Source organism: Panicum virgatum, chromosome 7K, assembly GCF_016808335.1.
Source record: "Panicum virgatum strain AP13 chromosome 7K, P.virgatum_v5, whole genome shotgun sequence".
Lineage (NCBI taxonomy): Eukaryota > Viridiplantae > Streptophyta > Magnoliopsida > Poales > Poaceae > Panicum > Panicum virgatum.
Window position 1 is genome coordinate 40,816,151 of NC_053142.1, and position 24,157 is coordinate 40,840,307.

The window sequence follows — 24,157 nt, forward strand, 5'->3', positions numbered from 1 at the left end:
TATCGTCACTTGATCCATTTATACAAATTCTCCACCTGCACACATGCTCAATTACACGATTAAATGCACATGTGTTTTGTCATTAACCACCAAAACCCACTTAGGGGCCTAGATCACTTTCAATCTCGTGTTGGGTCAGTTCAGTCTCATGTCTCACATGAGCACACATTATTAGTTTGACATCCCCATGTCCATGACTTGTGAAACGTAGTCAATCAACTTATACATGTGCTAGTCTAATATTCATGTGTGTCCTCATATGAACTCCGACTAGGAACATTTTAGAATATTCATACAAGTATAGAGTTTCACAAATACTTCACATAAGCATTAATCAATACAATTTGTTATCCATGAATATTCAAGGTACACTTTATTAACCATGAATACAAGGAAATATGATTGCCTCTAGGGCATATTTCCAACAGTCTCCCACTTGCACTAGAGTCAATCCAGAATGTATCTAATACCCATTGCTCTTGTATGCCTCTCATACTTGGGCTATGGAAGGGGTTTTGTCAACGGATCTGAAATGTTCAGGTGCGTGTGTATTTTGCATATCTTGATCTCACCCCGATCGATGAACTCTCAAATGAGATGAAATCGCCGCATAACGTGTTTGCTCTTCTGGTGATTCCTTGGCTCCTTTGCTTGCGCAATGGCTCCACGGCTTGCGCAATGGCTCCACTGTTGTCACAGTAGAGACCCGGTGGGCTAGAAGCATTAGGAAACACACCAAGCTCAATAAGGAACTTCCTTATCCAAACACCTTCCTTTGCAGCTTCCGAAGCTGCGATGTACTCGGCTTCTGTTGTAGAATCGGCCACCGTCTCCTGCTTGGAACTCTTCCAGCTAACAGCACCACCATTTATTGTGAACACGTAACCTGATTGGGACTTTGAATCATCTTTGTCATTTTGGAAGCTAGCGTCGGTGTAACCCATTACAATGAGCTCTTCCTCACCTCCATAGACCAAGAACACATTCTTAGTTCTTCTTAAGTACTTAAGAATGTTCTTCACAGCTGTCCAGTGACTCTCACCCGGATCAGACTGGTATCTGCTTGTAACGCTTAGAGCATAAGAAACATCTGGATGGGTACTTATCATTGCATACATAATAGATCCAATTGCCGAAGCATATGGAATTTTACTCATGCGATCCCACTCATCAGTTGTCGTAGGACACTGACTATTGCTAAGATGTATGACATGTGACATAGGCAAGAACCCTTTCTTCGCCTCTTCCATGTTGAACCGTTTCAACACTTTGTCAATATAAGTATCCTGGCTTAATCCTATAAGCCTCCTTGATCTATCTCTATAGATCTTGATGCCCAGTATGTATGCTGCTTCTCCTAAATCCTTCATCGAAAAACTATTTTTCAATGAAGTCTTTACGGACTCAAGCATAGGAATATTATTTTCAATCAGCAGTATATCATCTACATACAAGATTAGAAATGCAACATAGCTCCCACTTTCCTTCTTATAAACACAAGCTTCTTCTTCGTTTTTAATGAAGCCAAACCCTTTGACTACTTCATCAAAATGAATATTCCAACTCCGAGATGCTTGCTTTAATCCATAAATAGATTTTTGAAGCTTGCATATCTTTCCAACATTGGTCGGATCGACAAAACCCTCGGGCTGCATCATATACACGTCCTCGGTCAGATTTCTATTAAGGAAAGCTGTTTTGACATCCATCTGCCATATTTCATAATCGAAATATACAGCAATAGCTAGAATAATCCGAACAGATTTAAGCATCGCCACGGGCGAGAAAGTCTCATCGTAGTCAACTCCTTGAACTTGTCGAAAACCTTTTGTGACAAGTCGAGCTTTATAGATGTTAACATTTCCATCTATATCTTTCTTCTTCTTATAGATCCATTTGCACTCGATGGTTCTCACCCCATCAGGCGGGTCTATCAAGTTCCAAACTTGATTTTCCTTCATGGATTCTATTTCGGATTTCATGGCATCTTGCCATTTCTCAGAGTCAGGGTCTGCCATTACCTCTACATATGTTGTAGGCTCATCATTGTCTAACAATAATAATTCCCACGCTGCGCGGAGCCTTGCTGACCTTCGTGGTTGCGGAGGTGCTTCTGTTGGCATAGGCATCTCAACTTGTTCAGCTACATTAGCATCACTTGTAGAGTCTTGTCCTATTGGCTCATCTCGAACTTCTTAGAGTTGCACCGTTCTTCCACTTTTCTCTCCTTTGAGAAACTCTTTCTCTAGGAAAACTCTGTTTCGAGCGACAAACACTTTGCCCACAGATCGATTGTAGAAGTAATACCCTAAGGTCTCCTTCGGGTATCCCACGAATATGCACTTATCCAATTTGGGTGCAAGCTTGTCAGACTGGAGTCGTTTGACATATGCTTCACAACCCCAAATCTTTAGAAAAGACAAACTGGGAGACTTGCCAGTCCATATCTCATATGGTGTCTTATATACGGATTTTGATGGCACCCTATTTAATGTGAAAGCTGTTGTTTCTAGAGCGTAACCCCAAAACGATAACGGTAGGTCCGACTGGCTCATCATTGATCGAACCATGTCCAACAGAGTTCGATTATGTAGCTCAAACACACCGTTTCTCTGAGGTGTTCCAGGCGGCGTAAGTTGTGGAACAATTCCGCAACTCTTTAGATGATTGCTAAACTCGTGGCTCAGATATTCACCTCCACGATCAGATCGTAAAGCTTTAATTTTCTTGCCACACCGATTTTCAACTTCACTCTGAAATTCTTTAAACTTTTCAAAGGTTTCAGACTTATGCTTCATCAAGTAGACATAGCCATATCTACTCAAGTCATCAGTGAAAGTTATGAAGTATTGGAATCCACCTCTAGCAATCGAGCTCATTGGTCCACATACATCAGTATGTATGAGTTCCAGTAAGTCCGATGCTCTCTCTGGAAAACCTGTGAATGGCGTCTTGGTCATCTTGCCTAGCAAACAAGCTTCGCATGTCTCGTATGACTCAAAATCAAACGAAGTTAGAAGTCCATCCGAATGGAGCTTCTTCATGCGTTTCTCGCTTATATGACCGAGACGACAATGACACATGTAGGTAGGATTCAAATCAGTAAGCCGAGGCCTTTTAGCATTAATATTATAGATAGGTGAATTATCAAGATTTAAAACAAATAGCCCATTCACAATGGACGCAAAAGCCACAAACATATTATTCTTAGAGATAGCACAACAATTGTTTTCACTCGCAAAAGAATAACCATCCTTCATCAAACATGAAGGAGACATAATGTTTCGACTCAAACTAGGAACAAAATAACAATTACTAAGCTCCAAGACAAATCCTGACGGTAGGTGAAGTTGCATCGTCCCGACGGCCACAGCAGGAACTCTTGCATTATTGCCGACGCGGAAGTCAACTTTTCCTCTTTCAACGCTTCTACTCTTTGTCATTCCCTGCATCGAATTGCATATATGAACAACCGATCCGGTATCAAATACCCAAGAATTAACATAAGAGTCAGCGAGAAATATTTCTATAATATGAACAACAAGCGTACCCGAGGTGGAAGAACGGTTCTTCAACGAGGCGAGGTACAGCTTGCAATTCCTCTTCCAGTGTCCCTTCTCGTGACAATGAAAGCACTCATTATATGCAGCTGGTCTAGGTTTAGCCTTGGGTGCAGGGTTTGGCTTAGGGTTCGCAACCTTAGCCTTGCCCTTCTTCTTCCAAGAAGAACCTTTCTTCTTGAAAGCAGGCTTGTTCTCGACAGCCATCACATGGCCACCTCGTGTGCTCTTCTTGATGTCACTCTCTGCTGTCTTGAGCATTCCACACAGTTCAGTCAGGCCCTTTTCAGCCCCATGCATATGGTAGTTCGAGATGAAGTTCCCATAGCTTGGCGGTAAAGAGGCGAGAATGAAATCAGTGGCCAACTCTTGGCCAAGTGGGAAGCCCAGCTTCTCCAACCTCTGCATGTAACCAACCATCTTGATTACATGCGTACCCACTGCAGCGCCTTCTGCCAGCTTGCTCTCGACAAAGGCCTTGGACACATTGAACCTTTCAGTCCTGGCCTGAGTTTGAAACATGTCCTGAAGCGCCACGATCATATCGTGTGCCTCATGGTTTGTCTCGAACTGTATCTGTATGTCAGGTTCCATGCAAGCGAGCATAAGGCAGCTTATTTCAAGGTTGTTGTCACAAGCCTTTCTGTAAGTAGTCTTTTTCTCAGCAGGTGCATCATCAGCAGGCTCTTCTGGTAATGGGGTATGTAGAACATCTTCCGTTTTCTCTGCCCTGAGAACAATTCTTAGGTTGCGGATCCAATCCGCATAGTTAGTCCCATTCAGTTTGTCCTTCTCAAGGACCGAACGCAATGAAAAGGATTGGGTGTTATTGCGGACCATGATCTACAACAAAATAATAATGCAAAATACTAAGACAAACGTATTCATGATGGAGTAAACGATATTAAGCAATTAACAAAATTTACTCCCACTAAAATCAATATCCCTCTATTGATTCTTAGCGATTCAAGACCCACAACTATCAAGTCGACTAGTGAGCTTTAGCATCACCTTTAGAAGACTAGATAGATTGGTAAGCAACTCTTTGCTAATCATATCACATATGACTCTTGTTGTTGGGTGACATATCCATGTCTCGCTCCCAACCTTTATGCCCCTAGGTCCTTAACCGTTAAGATGACCTTGTCAAACTAACCACCCTTTATGCGTGCATATATCCGATACAGCCTGTCTAGTCAAGGAAAACCAGTGGCGCCCTAATTTCATAGACCCACCACCAATCGTACAAGACAAGTGACAGTGCAAGGTTTAGTTGGTAGGGCATGATATCTCGAAGTTTGTGAGGGATCGTTCTACTTCTACTATGACGCACGTAGTAGTAAAACGTCAAGAACGGCAAGCACATAATTGTGAATCAGTATGGCCCTTGTTCTTCTGGTGATCTCCATCTCCATAGAACTTGTTCGCCATGTAGATCTCCATCTTCATGGAACTTGTTCACCATGTTGATGTCCATCTCCATGTACATGTGCACCATCCTTCATGTGATGAAAACTCCCAGAACTAGAACTTGCTATTACACCTAATAGCTAGTAAATAAAATTACATTCACGACTTGGATCATCACAGGTTGGCACGCAGGCCATTACATCAAATGCAACAATTCATATGGCTCCGGCCAAATTGTCATAATCACGACATGCAGGTCATGAAACAATTACACACATGCATCACATACACATAGAGGCCATACCGATTACAAAACCTGCAAAACAGAGTTATGTGATTCCGATGTCCGAACTTAAAACGCTGAAAACTCTATCTTCTGAGCCGAATTTCGTAAATCTAAATTTCATGGAAACAGCGTTGCTGTTCTGAACCAAGTCTAACTTTTTCTGTAGATACAAATCGATATAAAGTTCGTCTAAATCCGAGTTCGTATGCAAAAGTTATGACTGTTTTACTGTAAAACATGCTTTTGCAACAAAAACGGAATTCGCAGTAGATCCAATCTACTGCCCTATGCATCTCATGCATCTGGCTTATGCCCTAAGTTTCGATTCGACCAATCACATTGATCTCCAACCGCAGCGACCGGGTTTATGTGCATCACTTAACTCCGATGGCGGAAAACTAGGTCATAGATCGATCTGAAAATACGCATATCTCCATATGCACATATCCGAATCTATAACGAGACAGCACTGGCTCTTGATACCGCTGAAGGAATATGGGGTAGCAAAAACAAAAATTTTCTACCACATAAACCAGGATTACTGCAGTTATAGATCACGGGATTACCACTAGACGCGCGGTTGCGGAACTTCTGTAGCGCGTCGGTGTAGTGCAGATGGAAGCCGGCAGTGCAGTTGCGTTAACCACCTCACGAACGGCTCGTCCTTGTGCAGCAAACGCAGCACCTCCACGAAGTCCACACGTACAGGAAGAAGCGTCGCGATCCGGACTGCTCACGTGCGAGTACTGTAGCAGGGTATTGTTCACGCACGGGAAAAGGCTAGGGTTAGCCTTGGGTGCCCCCTTCCCCTTGCTTTTATAGCCCCTGGGCGCTCCCTTAGGTGGGCTCCTCTTGGGCCCCACCTTAGGCGCCTTTTTTGGGCCTGAGAGGCTCATTAGTGCACCTAAGCCCAGTTTAATTTTGATCTCATCCTTATCAGGCTTCTTTCCCTTAAGTGTGTGACCCTATGGGCTCACATGCGAATAGACATGGCCCGAGTACTCTTACTCGGCCCAATAGTAGACAGCGGCCTCTAGCAAGACATGTCAACTCCTTTACGCACGCAAAGATCATATCAGACGAGCCGTCACAATGTCATATACATGTTGTTCCTTTCGCCTCACGATATTTGGTCTAGCTCCAAGCCAACCGCTCTTTCTCGATCCTGTGATTCGGAATCCTTGGTTAACTCTTAACCCCAGCATGGCCATGCATTTCCTGATCCGAATCACTCGAGGGGCCCAGAGATATCTCTCTTGCAGAGAGGGGCAAATCCCATCTTGACCGACCATGTCTCACAGCATGCTTCTTGACAGACCCGAAAGCCACCTTTATGACTACCCTGTTACGGTGCAGCGTTTGATGGCTCCTAAGTAAGTCGGTTCACATCTTGAGTACATACGGCGATCTCAGGTCTTAGGACATAGTGTACATATTGTGTAATGAGAAGTCATCATCTCGTGTTGGGTCAGTTCAGTCTCATGTCTCACATGAACCCACATTATTAGTTTGACATCCCCATGTCCATGATTTGTGAAAGATAGTCAATCAAATAATACATGTGCTAGTCTAATATTTATGTGTGTTCTCACATGAACTCCGACTAAGAACATTTTAGAATATTCATACAAGTATAGAGTTTCACAAATACTTCACATAAGCATTAATCAATACAAGTTGTCATCCATGAATATTCAAGGTACACTTTATTAACCATGAATACAAGGAAATATGATTGCCTCTAGGGCATATTTCCAACACTATCTACCGTCGGCGCTGGCGCGCCCTTGTCCCCACCGCCCGCTGCCACCGCATTTATCCACCGCTGGCACCGCCACATCTATCTGCCGGCCTTGTCGCCACAGCCTGCTGCCGCGCCGCGCGACGGACCTGCAAGCGCCGTCCGAGGACCTGCAGGAGTCCCACCCTAGGCTGCATGCACATCCGAGGACGGGTAGTAGGAGATGGACGAGGAGGGGAGATTGGGACCGGCCGACGTTCGTCCTTGTTCGGTGGGAACTCGAGGTAAGCTCCGTCCTGCTCACCGGCAGCTTGTCGACGACTAGTGCCGTTGATTTGGCATCAACCTTCTCCCAAGTTGCTGCTCACCCCCTCCACATTGGCTTGGCATTCATCGATTTGGCATCCAGCTAGGGGAAGATTTGATTTTTCTGTCATCTTAGCAATGTTAGACACAGATTTGGCATGCATATTAATGAGCTATTTTTGGTCCTAATGTCATCTTAGCTTTAATTAATTATGTGGCTCTCAAAAATTAGGTTTGCTTCAGTTAAGATATTCAAATCGCACTCTTTCATAAAGGGAGAAATTATTTGCTGGGCACAATGATAGTGTGTGCATCCAGGCCATGCCAATTGTGTTTCCACTGAACAAAGACGCTTTCCGGAAAGCTTGTCTCTCTTTCAGTGGTTCATCATCACTATGCGTGATCGATCAATGCAGCATGGAAATTACTAAACACTAGTATTTCATTACTACTAGTATTTAGCACCCCTCAGCATGTTTGGCGCAGAAAGGAACATAGGCCTTCTGTCTTATTTTTTAAGAAAAAAAAAGAAATAATCTCCATGAATTTGCCAATCAAACTGAGGCCTCATCAGAACTGATAGCGGTTGATGCAGCAAACACATGGGGATGGGGAAAACATCGGGGGGAGTAGGTGACGTGAAAAAAGTGTGGCGAGGTTGGGGGGTTGATGAGATAGTGGTGCGCTACTTGCACCACTGTGCTTTATTATTGAGCAGTGCATACTTTTATAATTCTTATTTCGCTGTTGTGCAGATATGGATAGAAGATGGGTCAATAGTAGGCTATTTAGCAGGGAACATTTGGATGGTGTCAATGAGTTCATGCAGTTTATTTTAGAGAGATTTGGTGACAGTCTAGAGATACCTTGTCCATGTTCCAAGTGCTTGAATCTGGTAAATAGGCATAAAGGACTTGTGGAGGATCACTTATATTTCAATGGGATGTCTAGCACATACACTAGGTGGATTCATCACGGAGAACCATTGCCTGATGGAACAACTAAAAATGTAGGCCATCTGGAGGGGCACATTGACTTCAATGAGGATGTTGTTATGGATGAGGACCATGAAGACCCTGATGATAGACTTCCTGATATGCTACAGGAGTTGTATGTGGCTGAACATGCAGTGCAAAGTGGAGAGAAATCTATGTTTGCAGCTGTATTAGAAGAGATGAATAAGGAACTACACCCCAGTTCAGATCACTCAAGATTCTCTTTTGTGGTGAAGCTACTTCATATCAAGTCTTTCTATCGAATAAGCAATGTTGCATTCAATGCAATACTGAAGTTGTTATCTTCTGCATTTCCGGCTTGCTCTATACCTACCTCTTACCATGAAGCAAAGAAACTTATCCGTGCATTGGGATTGGGATATGTTTCAATCCATGTGTGCCCCAATAATTGTGTTTTGTTCAGGAAGGAACTTGAGAAGGAAGATAAATGCCCGGTATGTGATGCATCGAGGTGGAAAGATGGAGATAGAAAAAAGAAGATTCCTCAAAAGGTGATGCGGCATTTTCCATTGATTCCAAGGCTAAAAAGGATTTTTGCTTCCAAAAAAATAGAAGAGGAGGCACAGTGGTACAAATTGAAGAGGAAACCGGTTGAGAATGAGCTTAGCCATCCAGCTGATGGTGAGGCATGGAAAGGCTTTGATAGAAAATATGAGTGGTTTGCTAAAGATGCAAGGAACATCAGACTTGGTCTTGGTACAGATGATTTTAATCCATTTGGCAAAATGAACGCTTCATATAGTATGTGGCCAGTATTTGTTATTCCTTACAACTTTCCTCCATAGGTGTGTGTGGAGCAATACAACTTAATGATGGGCCTACTCATTTCTGGTCCAGAATGCCCAGGCAAGGATATGGATGTATTTTTGGAGCCTGAAGAGTTGCTAGCACTTTGGACAGGTGTCAAGACTTTCAATGCATTTAGTGGAAAATCATTTGACCTACATGCTGCGGTTATATGGTGCATTCACGATTATCCTGCTTTGAGCACATTGTCAGGTAGAGTCACAAGAAGTTACTATGCGTGTGTGCGTTGTGACAAAAATGCAAAACATAACGAAAATAACCATTTCTATGACATAAATGGAACGTCGCCTAATGTCAAATCTCTTATAGTATATTCAGTAAGCATACAGTGCATAACTAACATCTAGCAATAACAACCTCATATTCTATTCTACATTATTGTACCATCAGATTTTATGTAACATACCAAATATGAATAAAAAAGAGATAAGAGACAGTTAGTAGTACATATAATGCATCGCTTTCCTAGCATGATACTGAAAATAGGGTACCCTTTGAGATTGGACACCCATTGTTTCACTACATCATGTGTGATGAATTTTTCTCCTCCAAAGTTTCCAATATGTTTCATTACTTTGGGATTTCTTAGCAAACCATCAACAAAACTAAGCTCCTCATGGGGTACCTGCCTTGGACACTCTGTCCAAGTACCCAACCAAAATTTGGTATCTTTTTCAGTCAACCCAACAAGCACTTTCCCTATAATAACATTCCTAATGGTATCATTATCTGTGTGTGGTTGTAGATAATTTAGCCCAATGCTACGCTTCAGCTGTAGAAACATACCAATCGCTTCAGCTGCCACTGAACTTTTACAAGTAAAATCCTTGTAAATTTCACACCACACCACCTCCTGTTGTTTCCAAATAAAAAACCGACAATGGCCTTCTTTACTTCCTCTTCCTCTTGCTTTCCTTTTGCCTCATTTTCATATCTCTTTTTGCATCTCATGATTCGTCACTTCCAAACTTATACCAGGTGATATCATCTAGAGGATAGTTAACACCAAAATCATAAACCACATATGAGATCCAAGTCGTCAGCTTAACTTCCAATCAAGGTAGATGATAGCCCTCTGCCAATTGATAAGAAAATCAAGCAGTGGAAGCAAAAAGTCTCTTGGTGTACAAACCAATATCTTCATCAATCTCCATGTACTTAGGTAGTAAACCTTCACGGAATTATATTTCAGTATATGACCAAACTCAAAATGCAAACAACTTGTGGATGGGCTATCACTAAGTTCATGTGGCCAAAGAAGCCCCCTCACTTCCAAAGCTTCTCTTCATATTCATCAAACATTGTTCTCAACACACTAATATCCATAAAACTTTCTCTAACGAGATCCTTATTTTATTCCAACATAGAGAAGATAATATTTGGCATAAAAGATACAATGTGAATGTCTTGGGTGACCATTTTGGAGAAGTGAGATCACCTGGAGGTGGTGAGGGGAGGGGATAAATTCTTGTCGTGGGGAATGTGTGGAATTCTTGCTTCCTTAGAGTACAATATGCTTATAGTGGGTCTGAAAAAATCATTGATTAGTAGATTAGTAAGTTTTATTAAAGTATTGTATCAAGTCAGACAAAAACCTAAATATAGAGCTAACACTCTGATCCACTCCATATAACCCATGTCGTCCTACTATACCAAGTTTTGACCTAAATCACAAATGCAAGACCAATGACATGTTTTAAAGCAAGGTTTCATAAGAATCCACTTGGGGAGACTTTTCAGTGAGCCATGAGATAAGTTGTTTCTGGCCCATCCTGGCTGATTTTCTACCATGACATTATGCTGATCTCCATAATCATGAACAAATGAAATGTATATTTGATTGAATGCAAGCTACATCAATACTATAATTTTTAATGAAATACAAATATCCATATTAATTTGGCATTCTATCATTTGGCAGACAGTTTGAAAAAAAATATTTATTATCATAATAGTATATCTTGTCAAGTACAAAATACATTGTAATATAAAGGAATGGTCTAGCTTTACGGCTACAAAAGTACGAAGACAAATTGAACTTCATATTTCATAAGCTAGTTAGTGCTATACTTAAATAAATAGTTAAAGACATTTAGTGCAACCAAATAATAAGTTGGACTTTTCCCATTGCTTTAGTACAATAACACCTAAGTAGTTATCACAAAAAAGCATGATGACATTGTGATTGGCATATAACTTACATGATGTAATTTGAATTATAATTGGTAGGCTTGTAATTAAACAATACTTCATTTATATTACATCGCCACAAAACATTTGAACTCTAAAAGAATTGCAAGTGGAAAGTGAGAATACCATATAGGCTGAATTAAGCAGCATGTCAATAAGAGATAAACTAGTGGAATTAGAAGAGGGCAGGGTTGAGGGAAGTACAGCTAGCGTGTTTGGACAGAAGAAAGGGTACAAGTGCCTTAGGAAAAGTAGCATCTAGGGGGGGGATAGGGTATGGAACTATTGATTTTTGTTGGAAAAGTAGTTATCCAAATTCAAGTGCCACAAACTCTGATCAGCCAGGAAACTCTGCATGGCTCATAAAGTCTAGCACACATACAAGTTTTTGCTGTGGCAAGCAAGCAGATTGTCTCCTCGCTAGAATTTTTGGTCCAGCCAAGTTCGCAGATATAAAGAGGAAAAGGGGAAGCTAAGGGATGATTGGTCCTCCAGCCGTGCTGCCGCATTCGAGTACGACCAATGAAAAGAATTTAGAAATTGGGCCGTAAGATATGATTCATGGTATCTCAAGCGTAAGAATTTAAAAATTTATGCATGAAGAAGTTGGTCTCGAAGTTTGCTCAGTCCACACACTTCTCGCGATTCGGGTAAGCATCAAAGCATCCTCGATGAGTCATGTTCTAGTTCTAATCTTCCAGGCATAATACCTTTCATTTTGTATGACTCGACTATGAAGCCAAATAAGTGAGGCGTTTATGGTGACTTTGTCAATTTTGATGATTTGTTGGGTTAGTCTTCAAAGATGTTCATAGAAGTTAGATTTGCGTGCATTCAAGGGTGATTGTGCGCATGTTATGAGTGTCCGAATTATACTGTGTAATTTAAAAAAATATTATAAAAAATAGGAAAGAAAATTCTGAACCAAAAAGCACTTGTTATCGCGTGTTATCTTACACTTACGCTCGACAACGCTCCGTTCTGCTTGTAGCTAGGCCACCAGAAAAGAATCCTAGAAGGCACCAATCCCCTTCTGCTTGTAACCAGGCCAGAAAAGAATCCAAGAGGTACCAATCAGCTTCTGCTTGTAGCTAGTAGACCAGAAAAGAATCCCAAAGACCCGCAACAAACCCAGGCACCGATCAAGCTAGCAAACAAAGATGAGGGCCTCCTACTACACGTCTACATCCCCACCTCATTTTCTCAATCCTCAATTCCTCATCGCCACGAGAAAATTACTTCTGGCGCAGAGGACAAGAGCGCATCCTGGCCAAGTACCCACCAGGGCCTTTATCCCAAGCCAGCCACGCGCGCGCTCACTTCCTCACTCCCAGCATCACCTATGCGGGCGCGTCGCCCCCTGAGCTCCAACGCCAAGCCCCAGACGGACAGCATCTAGCTAGCCTGTCCCCCGCCGGGCGCCATGAGCGCCGGTGACACGCTCGACAAGCTCGTGGTGTTCCTCGCGAAGCGCGATGGCATCGACAAGCTGGTCAAGACGTTCCAGTACGTGTCCAAGCTGGCGCACTGGGGCGCCGAGTCGTCCCGCCCGGAGGTCGCCAGGCGCGCCAAGAGCTGGGAGACGGCGTCCGGGCTGAGCCGCAAGGCGTTCCGGTCGGGCCGCTTCCTGACCGGCTTCAACAATCTGCGCCGCGCCCCGCCGGGGGAGTTCGGCGCGCTCGCCGTGCTCGCCAACGCCGGCGAGATGGTCTACTTCTTCTTCGACCACTTCACGTGGCTGTCCCGCGCGGGCGTCCTCGAGCCCTGGGTGGCGCGGCGTTCCAGCTTCATCTCGGCGTTCGGCGAGTCCGTCGGCTACGTGTTCTTCATCGCCATGGACCTCATCATGATCAGGCGGGGGCTGAGGCAGGAGCGGAGGCTGCTGAGGGAGGGTGGCGGCGGCGGGAAGGACGCTGGCAGGGAGAAGGAGCTGCGCAGGATACGGATGGACAGGGTGATGCGGCTCATGGCGACGGCCGCCAACGCCGCCGACCTCATCATCTGCATCGCGGAGGTCGAGCCCAACCCGTTCTGCGACCACGCCGTCACGCTGGGGATCAGCGGGCTCGTCTCCGCGTGGGCCGGCTGGTACAGAGTCTGGCCGTCGTAGACGCTGGGGATCAGCGGGCTCGTCTCCGCGGGGACTGGCTGGTACAGAAGAAACTGGCCGTCGTAGAATGGGCCGGTTCGACCCATGATCGTATTCGTCCCTCCTCCCTTTCTATCCGCATGATGATTTTGCCAGGATTTGCATTGTCCATTTGGCGAAGCAAGGCGTAACTCATGCTTCATGAATACCACCATGTAATACTGCGATCCAGAATCGAAAATAAATACTGAACATAGCGTCAATAGTGCATTCGGTACAGCCCCATGAACTATTAGTATGTGTTGGAGCTTCGGATTTTGAAATGGATTCGCCCAACGCCATTGCCTTCCCATCCCTACATGTTGAAAGTTTGAAATCCCTTCACAATGATCCATGAGCAACATTAATGGAGCTTGGTGGCATCCACGGCTAGAGGGCACAGAACACTGCGTGAATGTGTTCTAGACAGCCCTTCTATCTATGCTTCACTAGACCCTGTTTAGTTTCCAAAAAAAATTCTACAATACCTGTTACATCGAATGTTCGAATATATGCATGGAGCATTAAATACAGTTGAAAAAAAATAATTAATTACATAGTCTAACTAGCACGAAATTAATCTTTTAAGTCTAATTAATTCATAATTAAATATTATTTATCAAATAATAATAAAATATATTACAATATCCAAACCAATAATTTTTCACCAACTAAATATGGTCCAGTACCAATAAAAAGCTCTTGCCGGCAGTGTACTAATTTAAGTTGACCTGTGAAGCCAGCTCAGCTCCTGGAGCAGCCTGATTCGACTGTGACTGAGCTCCGAGCTGCCTGGCTGCCCATAACGCCGGCCACACGCAAGCTTCAACTGCTCCCGGGCATCAGTGATCAGTCGTCGTTGCAGTTCTGCAGGGCCTCCAGGGCTCGCCGGTGAGGAGTAACGCCGCCGCATAAATGAGAGCCGAGCTGGATTGCATCTTTGCTCGTAACATCCCGGCATTGACGCCCCAGTAGCGACCAGCAGTCCAGCACGAGACAGACGAAAAGAGATGGCACACGTCCTGGACCCAAATCCTCTCCAAATCCAATCATTATCCGTGGGTCATGCGATCAACGGCAGATCCAAGCGGCTCACGCAAAAGATACTACTTTGGTTCGGCCTCAACATGCATTGACAGCTCCAGCAATCTGAATCAGAATGTCAGGTCCATCCTCGTCGACCAAAGCATGCCCTAGTTCTGCAATCTAAAAGGGCGTGGCGCCAATCCCCTGTCTGAATCAAGGCATATCCATGGCGCGTGTTTGTCTATGGGGTTGTGGGCACTGACCAAATCCAACGAAATTCTTGGCCTGCTCCTGCTACACACTTCGACTGACTGACGCCAAATCGATGGCAATGCTGCCCACGAGCACTCCGAAATTTGGCCGTGTTTGGATCGCGCTATTATTTTAGCGCGTATATTTTTCGAAAAAAGAATCTCGCATGCATGGAGTATTAAATGAAGTCTATTTGCAAAAAATTTCAGAGATGAATGTAATTTTTCGCGACGAATCTAATGACGATAATTAATCGATGATTAGCTATAGTGATGCTACAGTAATCATCATCTAATCACGCAGTCAAAGAGTTCTGGAGTTGATTTTGCAAACTAACTATGTTTGACACCGTAATTAACGGTCAAAATTACTACATTTTCTAGTCTAGTCCAAACCAAACAAGGCCTTTACTGCATTTGAGATCGCACTGGTCAGTATTCACTGTTCAGCAGCACTATCGACGCCGTACGTTTTCGTGCGGTACTTGCTTGTTCAATGCAATTGAAAGGCGAGGTTGCTGAACTCTGAAGTTGGCATCAAAGCCACTGAGACCATGTTTAGTTACTAAAATTTTTTTTACAGTACCTGTCACATCAAATATTCGGACACATACATGGAGCATTAAATGCAATTGAAAAAATAACTAATTACACAGTCTAATTGATTAGCACGAGATGAATCTTTCAAACTTAATTAGTCCATAATTGGACATTATTTATCAAGTAACAACGAAATATGCTATAGTACCAAAACTCAAACTTTTTCGCGAACTAAACAGGGCCTGAATCGGTTCCAGGCTTCCAGCGGTTTCAGCAAATCACACCGCTAGATTTGCAAATCGCAATCCTGAATCCTGCGTTCGCAGCAGTACAGTCCTCAAAACCCAACGGTGCCTCCGAGCACAATGCCCTATGGCCAAGCAAAAGCAGTACTTCTGCACAGTTTGCCACCTTTGCGGCGGCCAAAACCTCCCTTTTTTTCTTTCAAATTTGAAGCTGGATTCAGTAGCTCCAGCTGGCACGATGCCTGGTCCCTTGTCACTGCTGACGCTACGCTGTGGATCGCCCTAGTCAATGCCAAGCAGGCGAAGAGAGTCCTCGAAGCACGAGCTTATCTTACCTAAGCTGATCCGGACCGTACATGGAGCCATTAAGCTAACCACCCAAATCAGGGCCTCTGATCCAATTCCAATGAAGCGCTCATCTGGTTCCACGCAGCCAAGCTCAAGCTTGGGGACGCCTCCAGACGCTTCTGACGCACGTGGACCACGCAAATTCAGAAATTCTCTGTACCGTATCGAGCCTCGGCGCCTTGCCCTGCCTTTCCAGCAGGAGACAAGCGGCGCCAGCTCATGCTCCGCTCACCGCTCCACACGTGCGCGGGCACCCGTGACCGTCCGTACGCCGCGGCATCATCCATTCATCCTCCGTACGTGTCGCTCGCTCGCTGGCAAAAGGTTGCCTGCTACTCCGTACGTACGTACACAGCGTTCACAAATGGATTTTTTAGGCCCTGTTTGGCAGGCTCTAAAATCGGCTCCAACACCGGATTCAGGCGGAGCCCTACCAAATGGGTGGACATGCAGCAGCACCATGCCATTTTCGGCTTTCACTTGGGAGGCGAAGCCACGGAAACATGGCTCTGCGCGGCTCCTCGCTCTTTCCAACTCTGCCCCCGGGCGCGGAGTGCGCGTGGCCACGCGGCCAACGGCCGCCGCAGGGGCGCGGCCCAGTGGGAGGAGGGCGGCCGGACCACCGGAAGAAGGTGCGTGGAGGCGGCGGGGCCGGGCGGTGGCGGGAGAAGGGCCGCATCTCCGCCGGCGCTGGGAAGAGGAGATGCGGGCGGCCGCCGCATGGAGGAGGAGGAGGCACGGGCCGTCGGCACCGGGAGGAGGAGATGCGGGTCGCCGCCGCAAGGAGGAGGAGGAGGCGCGGGCCGCCAGCGTCGGGATGAGGAGATGCAGATCGCCGTCGTCGGGGGAGGAGATGCGAGCCCCCACATGGAGGAGGAGGAGGCGCGGGCCGCCGGCGTCGGGATGAGGAGATGCGGATCGCCGCCGTCGGGGGAGGAGATGCGAGCCGCCACATGGAGGAGGATGAGGCGCAGGCCGTCGCCGCCAGGAGGAGGAGATGCGGGCTACCGACGTATGGAGAAGAGGAGCGCGCGGGCTGCCGCCGCTGCTTGGAGGAGGAGGAGGAGGCGGCGGCGGGGCTGGGCGACGAGGGCCCGAGGTAGGAGATAGGAGGAGGGGGCGCGAATGGATAAGAGGAGAGGGGGAAGAAAAAGAAAGGGTCTGTCTTGGCGTCAGTCCATTGAAATTTCATGATCTGTAAATCACCTATGTGAGTCATTGATCACCCATCCAACAGCTCCACTTGTTGCCTCGATTAATTCTATTAATTGGATGTTATCGGTTCTGCAATATATTTTTACACAACCATTATGAGGGCTGCAGACCCATTTGTGATTTGAGACCCGCTAAGATGATTGTTGACGTTCCCAGCCCACGCTGGCATTTCAGCCCAGTAATAAAATATCATTTTGTTTTTTTCTTTGTTCTGTTCCAACTACATTACAAACGAAAATCCCAACTACTGAAGAAAGAGTTGCACGTTCTTTAAAATTTTGGTCCCAACGTTATATGCAAGATTTTTCGCTGAAACTAAAGCTACAATCCAAAATCAAAATATTTCATGTAACAATTAAAAAGTTACATGTAAGATTTTTCTGACATTTCCAGGAGTGGACTCACGCCAATTTCAGAAAAACATCAAAATTCTAAACAGGGTCCAAAGCCTCTTCAGCATCACATCGAAGCCACCATTCTTTAGCTTTCTAAACCAGCACTTCCCACTACGTGATTAATAAGAAAAAAAATTCCAAAAATAAGCCACAAAACACCAAGAATGTGAATGGCACATACACTGATTGATGGTGTCAAAATTTTACAAAGCAGCCAATGGCCTTATTGCCCATATAAGATTCACATCCAAATTATGTTAAACTTTTACAAATAAAATAACATGACCCTATGGTCTCATCTCAGAAAATACATAGTAATTGACTAATTGCTCATACTACATTAATATTTACTGTTTCATAAAATAAAAAACATGGCGCTATGATCTGGTCTCAAATTTTTTTAAAAAAATACGATGGGGGACAAAATATTAGACTATCAACCAAAGAAAACTTTTAATAATTCCAACAATAATGATGTACACAAAGGGGGCAAGAAACAGTTACTATAATGATGTAAAATTGAAAAAAAAAGTTATCATAATTATGTATAACTTCCATCAGAATCAGAGCTTAAAATTTTGCATGTTAATTAAGAAAAATAACAAATGATATATCGCACACTTTATAAACACACACACACACTTTATTTGTTCATAAGTTAAAATACTAGAATGGAACATTCTTAAAAGATGAAGTAAAGAGACCTGAAACTTCCAGTTTCTGGTGGAATTTTTCTCTAACTTTGTTCACCACTCTTTAAAAAAAATCTCAATCAAAATTCTATGAAGTTGTTGAAGCTGGAAAAAGAAAAGAGAAATTAAATCAGAACGAAAGAAAGGGCCACCGAGAAAAGTATAGTAGTAATTAAGTTACAGAATACAATTTCTAATTAATTACACATATAGTAATGTAAAATTACATAGTAAGTAGCAAAAATGGTACACAAAAATGGGAACTAGGAAACAAAAACCACAAACCCAGGCTAGCAATTGATATGAAAAGAAACTACTGCTACTATCTTGCTTAGTGAAGAAATGGACCATACTTTTGACAGAAACTTTTAGGCCCAAGGCTAGATGATATGCAGAAATGAGACCCTCGTAAAATTGGAATCTCCAATTCGAATCTAACTAGATAACAAATCGAATACATCCATGCCATGGATCCATGAGCAAATCAAATACATCAATGAAGATGCTAATCTTCACTAGAAGCCACTAACCCTAGATGCACGTGCACACACACTCCACAAAAACTACAATTGAAGTTACAAAAATATTACACTAAACATAATTCGACTAAAAGAAAAGAACCAATCTAAAAGCACAAAAAGATTTATCTACTGCACATTATGATTAACCTAATTCAAATTCAAATGAGATATCCTTCGAAAAATTAAAATAAGATAGAAATTTATAGTATAATTATATTAGAATTATAGAAGTGGAAGGAGTGTAATATTTATACACACTACTTATAAAAGCATCATGAGAGCAAAAAAAAAACAAAAAAAGAGAGACTTCAGTAATTGGGCAACAAAAACTCAAGCATACATAGCAAAGCATAAATGGATTAAAGATAAAAGCAACCATTAATTAGAAAAAAGATGGGTGTAATGTAGTTCTAAAATAAAACAATGTCTGTAGCTGTTGGACTTGGCTTTAGTTCCAAAATCGTTGGTAAAGTATTGAGAGCAGAATGGATACCAAAGTTTACTTCTCTAAACACAAATAGTCATGCATGTATTGTACTTGTACATTAGAAGCACTAAAAAAGTTAGTTGCTACTATTATTCTACAAAATGAATCCACATAAGCTGCTATGATCCAATCTACTTGAAATTCAGAGAGAAAAAAACAAACCCCTGGCGAGCAGTTGAATTGAAGAAGCTACTCTACTATCCTACGCACTGAATAAATGGACAATAAATTTGACAGTTAAACTTACAAAAATACTACACTAACATAATTCTACTAAAAGAAAAATAACAAAATAAAAGACACAAAAAATCAACACAAATGCTCTGCAGTTTTAAATAGACTTATATACAAATATGAACATTTTCTCCCCCGCAATAAAACAACTAGCACATCTCAGATTATTTTGTAACCATTTTGACACCAAAACCAAAAAAACACAGAAATCAGAAAATCATTTACAAGCCCCCAACACCCTCCCCGACTCACCACCATTTCGTATCAAAAATATTTTGTATTTCATACCGTATACCCACAACACCCACCTAAGACAAAAAAAATCATACCACTTACACCCACGCTCTAGGCGCACAAAATGGATCCCACACAGCTGTCTAGGAGTAGCAATTAACGTGGTGGTTATCGTCACATGAAAAAACAAAAAATGGATCTCACCTGCCACGAGTTACTGGCTACTACTGGCCCGATAACACATAATGGGCGTTATGTAAGCTTGCTGCGGAACCCGAAAAAATATTTACATGACTCGGAAATCTTCCATCCATGCCGATGGGACGAGCCACATCGACGATTAATGCCTAACCAAATTTCAATCGACTGATGCCAAGTAAATCTGAAAAAAGAAAAGGGAAAGGAAAAGAAAAAAGAAAAAAAAGAAAAAGAAAAAAGACAATTTAAATATTTTATAACTTCAATCTAACCGATGAAACTGTTTTGCCAAACATTTCTTAGGATCCAGCTTGAGAAAATCGACCGGCTTTCCAGAAAGCCGGCGTTGGAACAGGCGGGTCTCGGAACTTGGAAATGGAAACTGTCGAACAGCATCCGCAGGACAATGATACACAAAATATGCCAAAGCTTCGAGTCTGTTTAACTGCTGATGAATCTCTGTTAGACTTTTGGTTTGAAGTAGCACAAAAAATTTGACTAATAATTAGGGATACTAAATAAAGGCAATTTACAAAACTAACTCCACAACCCTGCGCTACTTCGCGAGACGAACCTAATGAGGTATTTGACCGCACGATTAGAGGATGGTACTGTAGCATCACTGTAGCCAATCATCGATTAATTACTGTCATTAGATTCGTCGTGAACAGTTACACCCATCCGTGAAAATTTTTTGCAAATAAACTTCGTTTAGTACTCCGTACATGTGAGATTCTTTTATCAGGAATGCGCTACTCGTGCTACACAAACCAAACAGGGCCTAGCAACCCGTGGAGTGGAGTCCTTTTCGTTCTTGGCCAGAAGCCCAGAACACAGATTTCCTCGTGCACAGTACAGGATATAAAAATTTAGTTTACCTACAAGAACGACATGAGAAAGGAGATGATCCTACACTACACACGCGCGGCGGCAGCTGCTCTGTACAGGAGGGACATGCTAAGCTAAGTGATCATACACAGATACAACGCGCGAACACTGATGAGCTGGGGTGTATCACCGGCGCGACAGCGAGTCCCAGAGGTCCGTGCACCGGCGGCGCGCGAAGCCGACGCGGCCGGCGTCCACGTCGTACACCACCTCGAACCCCTGCTGCTGGAAGTTGCCCAGCGTGCCGGCGGGCCCGTCGCCGTCCCCGGAGGACGCGTCCCCGCCGTCCATCAGCATCAGGCACCCCACGCCGCCGTCCCCCTCGCTCCTGAACCCCATGAAGTAGTTCCGCCGGGGCAGCGCCACCGTCGCGTTGCCCCGGAAGTGGAGCGCCAGCGGCGGCACGCCGCGGTCCGCCGCGGCGTAGCGGTAGCACGGCCTCAGCCCCGTCTGCGCCTCGGCGCGCCCGGCGCGCGCGAACCCCGCCGCGGCCATCGCCCGGGCGAACGCCTCGGCCACCCGCGCGTACGTCTCGCTGGGCAGCATGGTGAACGTCGTGCCCGAGTCCACCACCATGCCGCCGTTGCCGGCGCGGTCCACGCGCCCGAGCTCCGGGCGGGCCGGGATCCTCGTCGCGCCCACCGAGACCGCCTCCAGCGCCACGGAGTAGAAGTACGGGTGCCTCGGGTTGTGCAGCAGCGGCGTGTACACGAAGCCTCCGCCCGCCCCGGCGGTGGCGCCGAGGCCAGCGGCGTCGTCCGGGCTGCGGCCCAGAATGAGGGGGCTCGGGCGGATGATCCGGTCGGCGCGGAAGGAGTGGGACACGAGGCAGTAGGAGAACCTGCCGGAGAGCGACGGCGAGAGCTGCGCCGGCAGCGAGAGCGGGCCGCGCCCGAACCCGGCCACCCCGACGGGCTCGCCCAGGGCCGTGTGCGCGCACGCGAAGGTGAAGTTCTCCACGGCCACGGACGCGGCCAGCCCGACGCGGCCGCGCCGGAGGTGCGCCACGAGGCTGCCGTCCCCGTACGCGTAGTAGAGCAGCGGGCACGGGTGGTGGGACGCCGCGCCGCACGAGGCCGTCTCGATGTCCTCCAGCGGGCACCCCGCCGCCGCGCAGAGGTCGGAGGGCGGCGCTGAGGCGTGCGCAGCCGAGCAGAGCGGCGACGCGCAGGGGACGCGGCGCGAGCCCGGCGGCGGCGGGCGCGGCGCGGAGCCGCCCGGCGCGGGCTTGCCCTCGCAGAGCATGCAGGTGAAGGGCGCGCAGGGGAACCAGACGAGGTCGCTGCCGGTGTCGAGGAAGAGCGGCACCGGCGCCGCCGCGGACGCCGAGCCCACGGACAGGGAGAGCGTGTAGTCGCTGCCCGGGGAGAGCGGGAGCGAGAGCTGGCGGTGGGCGGGGGGCCGAGGCGGCGGTCGCAGCAGGCCCCCCCGCGCGCGGTGGCGGCGGTGGCGCGCGGCCGAGCGGAGGGAGGAGGAGCGGAGGAGGTGGTGGACGGGGACGGGCGTGGTGCCGTTGCCGCCGCCGAGCGAGGAGAGGGTGTTGGTGAGCGGGACGAGCAGGCCGTGGCACTGGCGGCGCGGGAGGAGGAGGAGGAACCCGAGGGCGAGCAGCGCGACCAGGCAGAGGATCCGCATGGCTGCGGCGTTGTCGCGTGTGGAACCGTCGGGTATTCTGGGCCTGGCGATTGGCGACGATGCTCTGCTCTCGTGGGGTTTTGGCTAGGGAGGGGTTTTTGAAAGCGCCCGACGGCCGGGACGGCGCGGCGCCGGTGCCCGCTGGGGGCCATCGCGCGCGTGGGGGAAGCCCGTCCGGGGACGGTGCATGCAATTGCATGGAGGACACGCGGGCGCGCCGGCCGCTTTGGTCCGTCCGGGGCCCTTTGGCTGGAGCAGCAGCCTGCCAGTGCCACAAGCGCGACGGGGGTCTTTCAGCTGTGGCTAATCTCGTCATCTAACGGTCACGGGCGACCCGACGCAAGATGTGATCATGTGACGGCGGGCACCGAGCTTCTCTACGGAAAACTATGCCGGGGTTTCCCGTGCTCTACTAGCGTACTGTACATGACAAACCAATGTTTACTGTAGTTCTTTACCTACTGACAAGGACGATCGGGCATTTTGATGTAGGAGACTAGGACAGAGCTGTTACATCAAACTAAAGGCTGTTACATCTCGGCGTTTGGGTGCTGGATCCGACTGTTGATGGCACTGACCGCATCAAGCTATCACCGTACTTCGATTGCTTTTCCCATCTCCTCGTTACTTGTATACTCTAAAACCCTAGTCCTGTGCAATAGCCGAAAGGGCCTCAAGGCAAGGGGGACCCCTAAGAGCAAGGGCAATAAGATTGTCGTATCGCCGAGACAAATCATTTCCTCACTAGTCTCGTATCTTATTCATACAATAATTTGTCGATTCACGAATTCCAAACTCAACTATTTTATTTCATAAAACCCACTACCACACAAGAAGATAAGGCGTTGAGACCTCGGGACCAGAACAGAGGCGCTGAGCGCTGGAACTTGCGACAACCTCTTTCTCTTCATTTCTCTTCCCTACACGTCGGATGAAGAAGACCTGTCTCGGCGATACGCCGACTGACGTGTGCTTGTTGTACCTGCCCTAAGTGGATTAGTTGGATTCATCTTTCGCCGGATCGTAGTGTCTCCATCGAATTATTAGGCGCAGCTTTATCACGAGGCGCAGTGAGCTGGAGCCGGTGCTCCAACCAAATGTCGCACCCGGTTCAGCATCTTATCATCACTATCAGGGCCTTCGCGCTTGATTAAACAGCGTCGTCTCCTGCCTTCGTCGACTAGCGGCGTGCGCATTCCCAATCGAAATACGCGATGCGAGAGGTACAAATACGTACGCCCTCAACTTCTCGTAACGTAAATGATACGAGATGAGAGGTTAATGCGGAGTCATTGCTCCTCCAAAATCCGAAAAAAAAAGGAGAGGAGTCATTGCTTGCTTGGATTGCAAGCTAAATGCTCTGTTGTCACCTTCAAGTCGCAACGCCCTTCTGCTGGGTCACAGTATGACTGAAATCTCTCCGTAGGAATTCGAATTTCAAATGCCATTCATCCATCCTGCGAAACGCCAAATCCAAACCACGACGCCGATTCGTGCACATACCTGATCTCGTGAGGAAGTGTGTGGCCACTGGCCAAAGCTTGAGAAGTACGTACTGTACTCCATAGACGCAGAGACAGCGAGGACGTCGTCGTCGCCTTCCTACTCGTCGCGTCGCCCCCTGTCTCGGATTCCCATGCCGCCGCGACACGCACTCGCATACGGCGGCGGGTGGGGCTCGATCCACGGCGGCGCACGGAAAAGGAAGGCGGTGAAGCTGAAGCACATCTGTTGATAACCTGGTCACCTGGAGACGAGAAGAGGAGAGGAGGCGCGGCGCGGGAGCGTCTGCTCATCCGCCGAT

At 46.3% G+C, this 24,157-nt stretch overlaps 2 protein-coding genes across 2 annotated transcripts; one reads left to right on the forward strand and one right to left on the reverse strand.

The window, feature by feature from the left end:
* The first annotated feature begins 12,584 nt into the window (after nt 1-12,584).
* LOC120641359 (peroxisomal membrane protein 11-4-like) lies at nt 12,585-13,746 on the forward strand. The gene has a single exon (XM_039917442.1). It carries the CDS (start codon nt 12,740-12,742, stop codon nt 13,424-13,426), a length of 687 nt encoding a protein of 228 aa, XP_039773376.1. The 5' UTR covers nt 12,585-12,739; the 3' UTR covers nt 13,427-13,746.
* A 6,863-nt stretch (nt 13,747-20,609) lies between these two features.
* LOC120641360 (probable aspartyl protease At4g16563) lies at nt 20,610-22,491 on the reverse strand. The gene has a single exon (XM_039917444.1). The coding sequence runs from the start codon at nt 22,351-22,353 to the stop codon at nt 20,845-20,847; it is 1,509 nt and encodes a 502-aa protein (XP_039773378.1). The 5' UTR covers nt 22,354-22,491; the 3' UTR covers nt 20,610-20,844.
* Between the last annotated feature and the right edge of the window lie 1,666 nt (nt 22,492-24,157).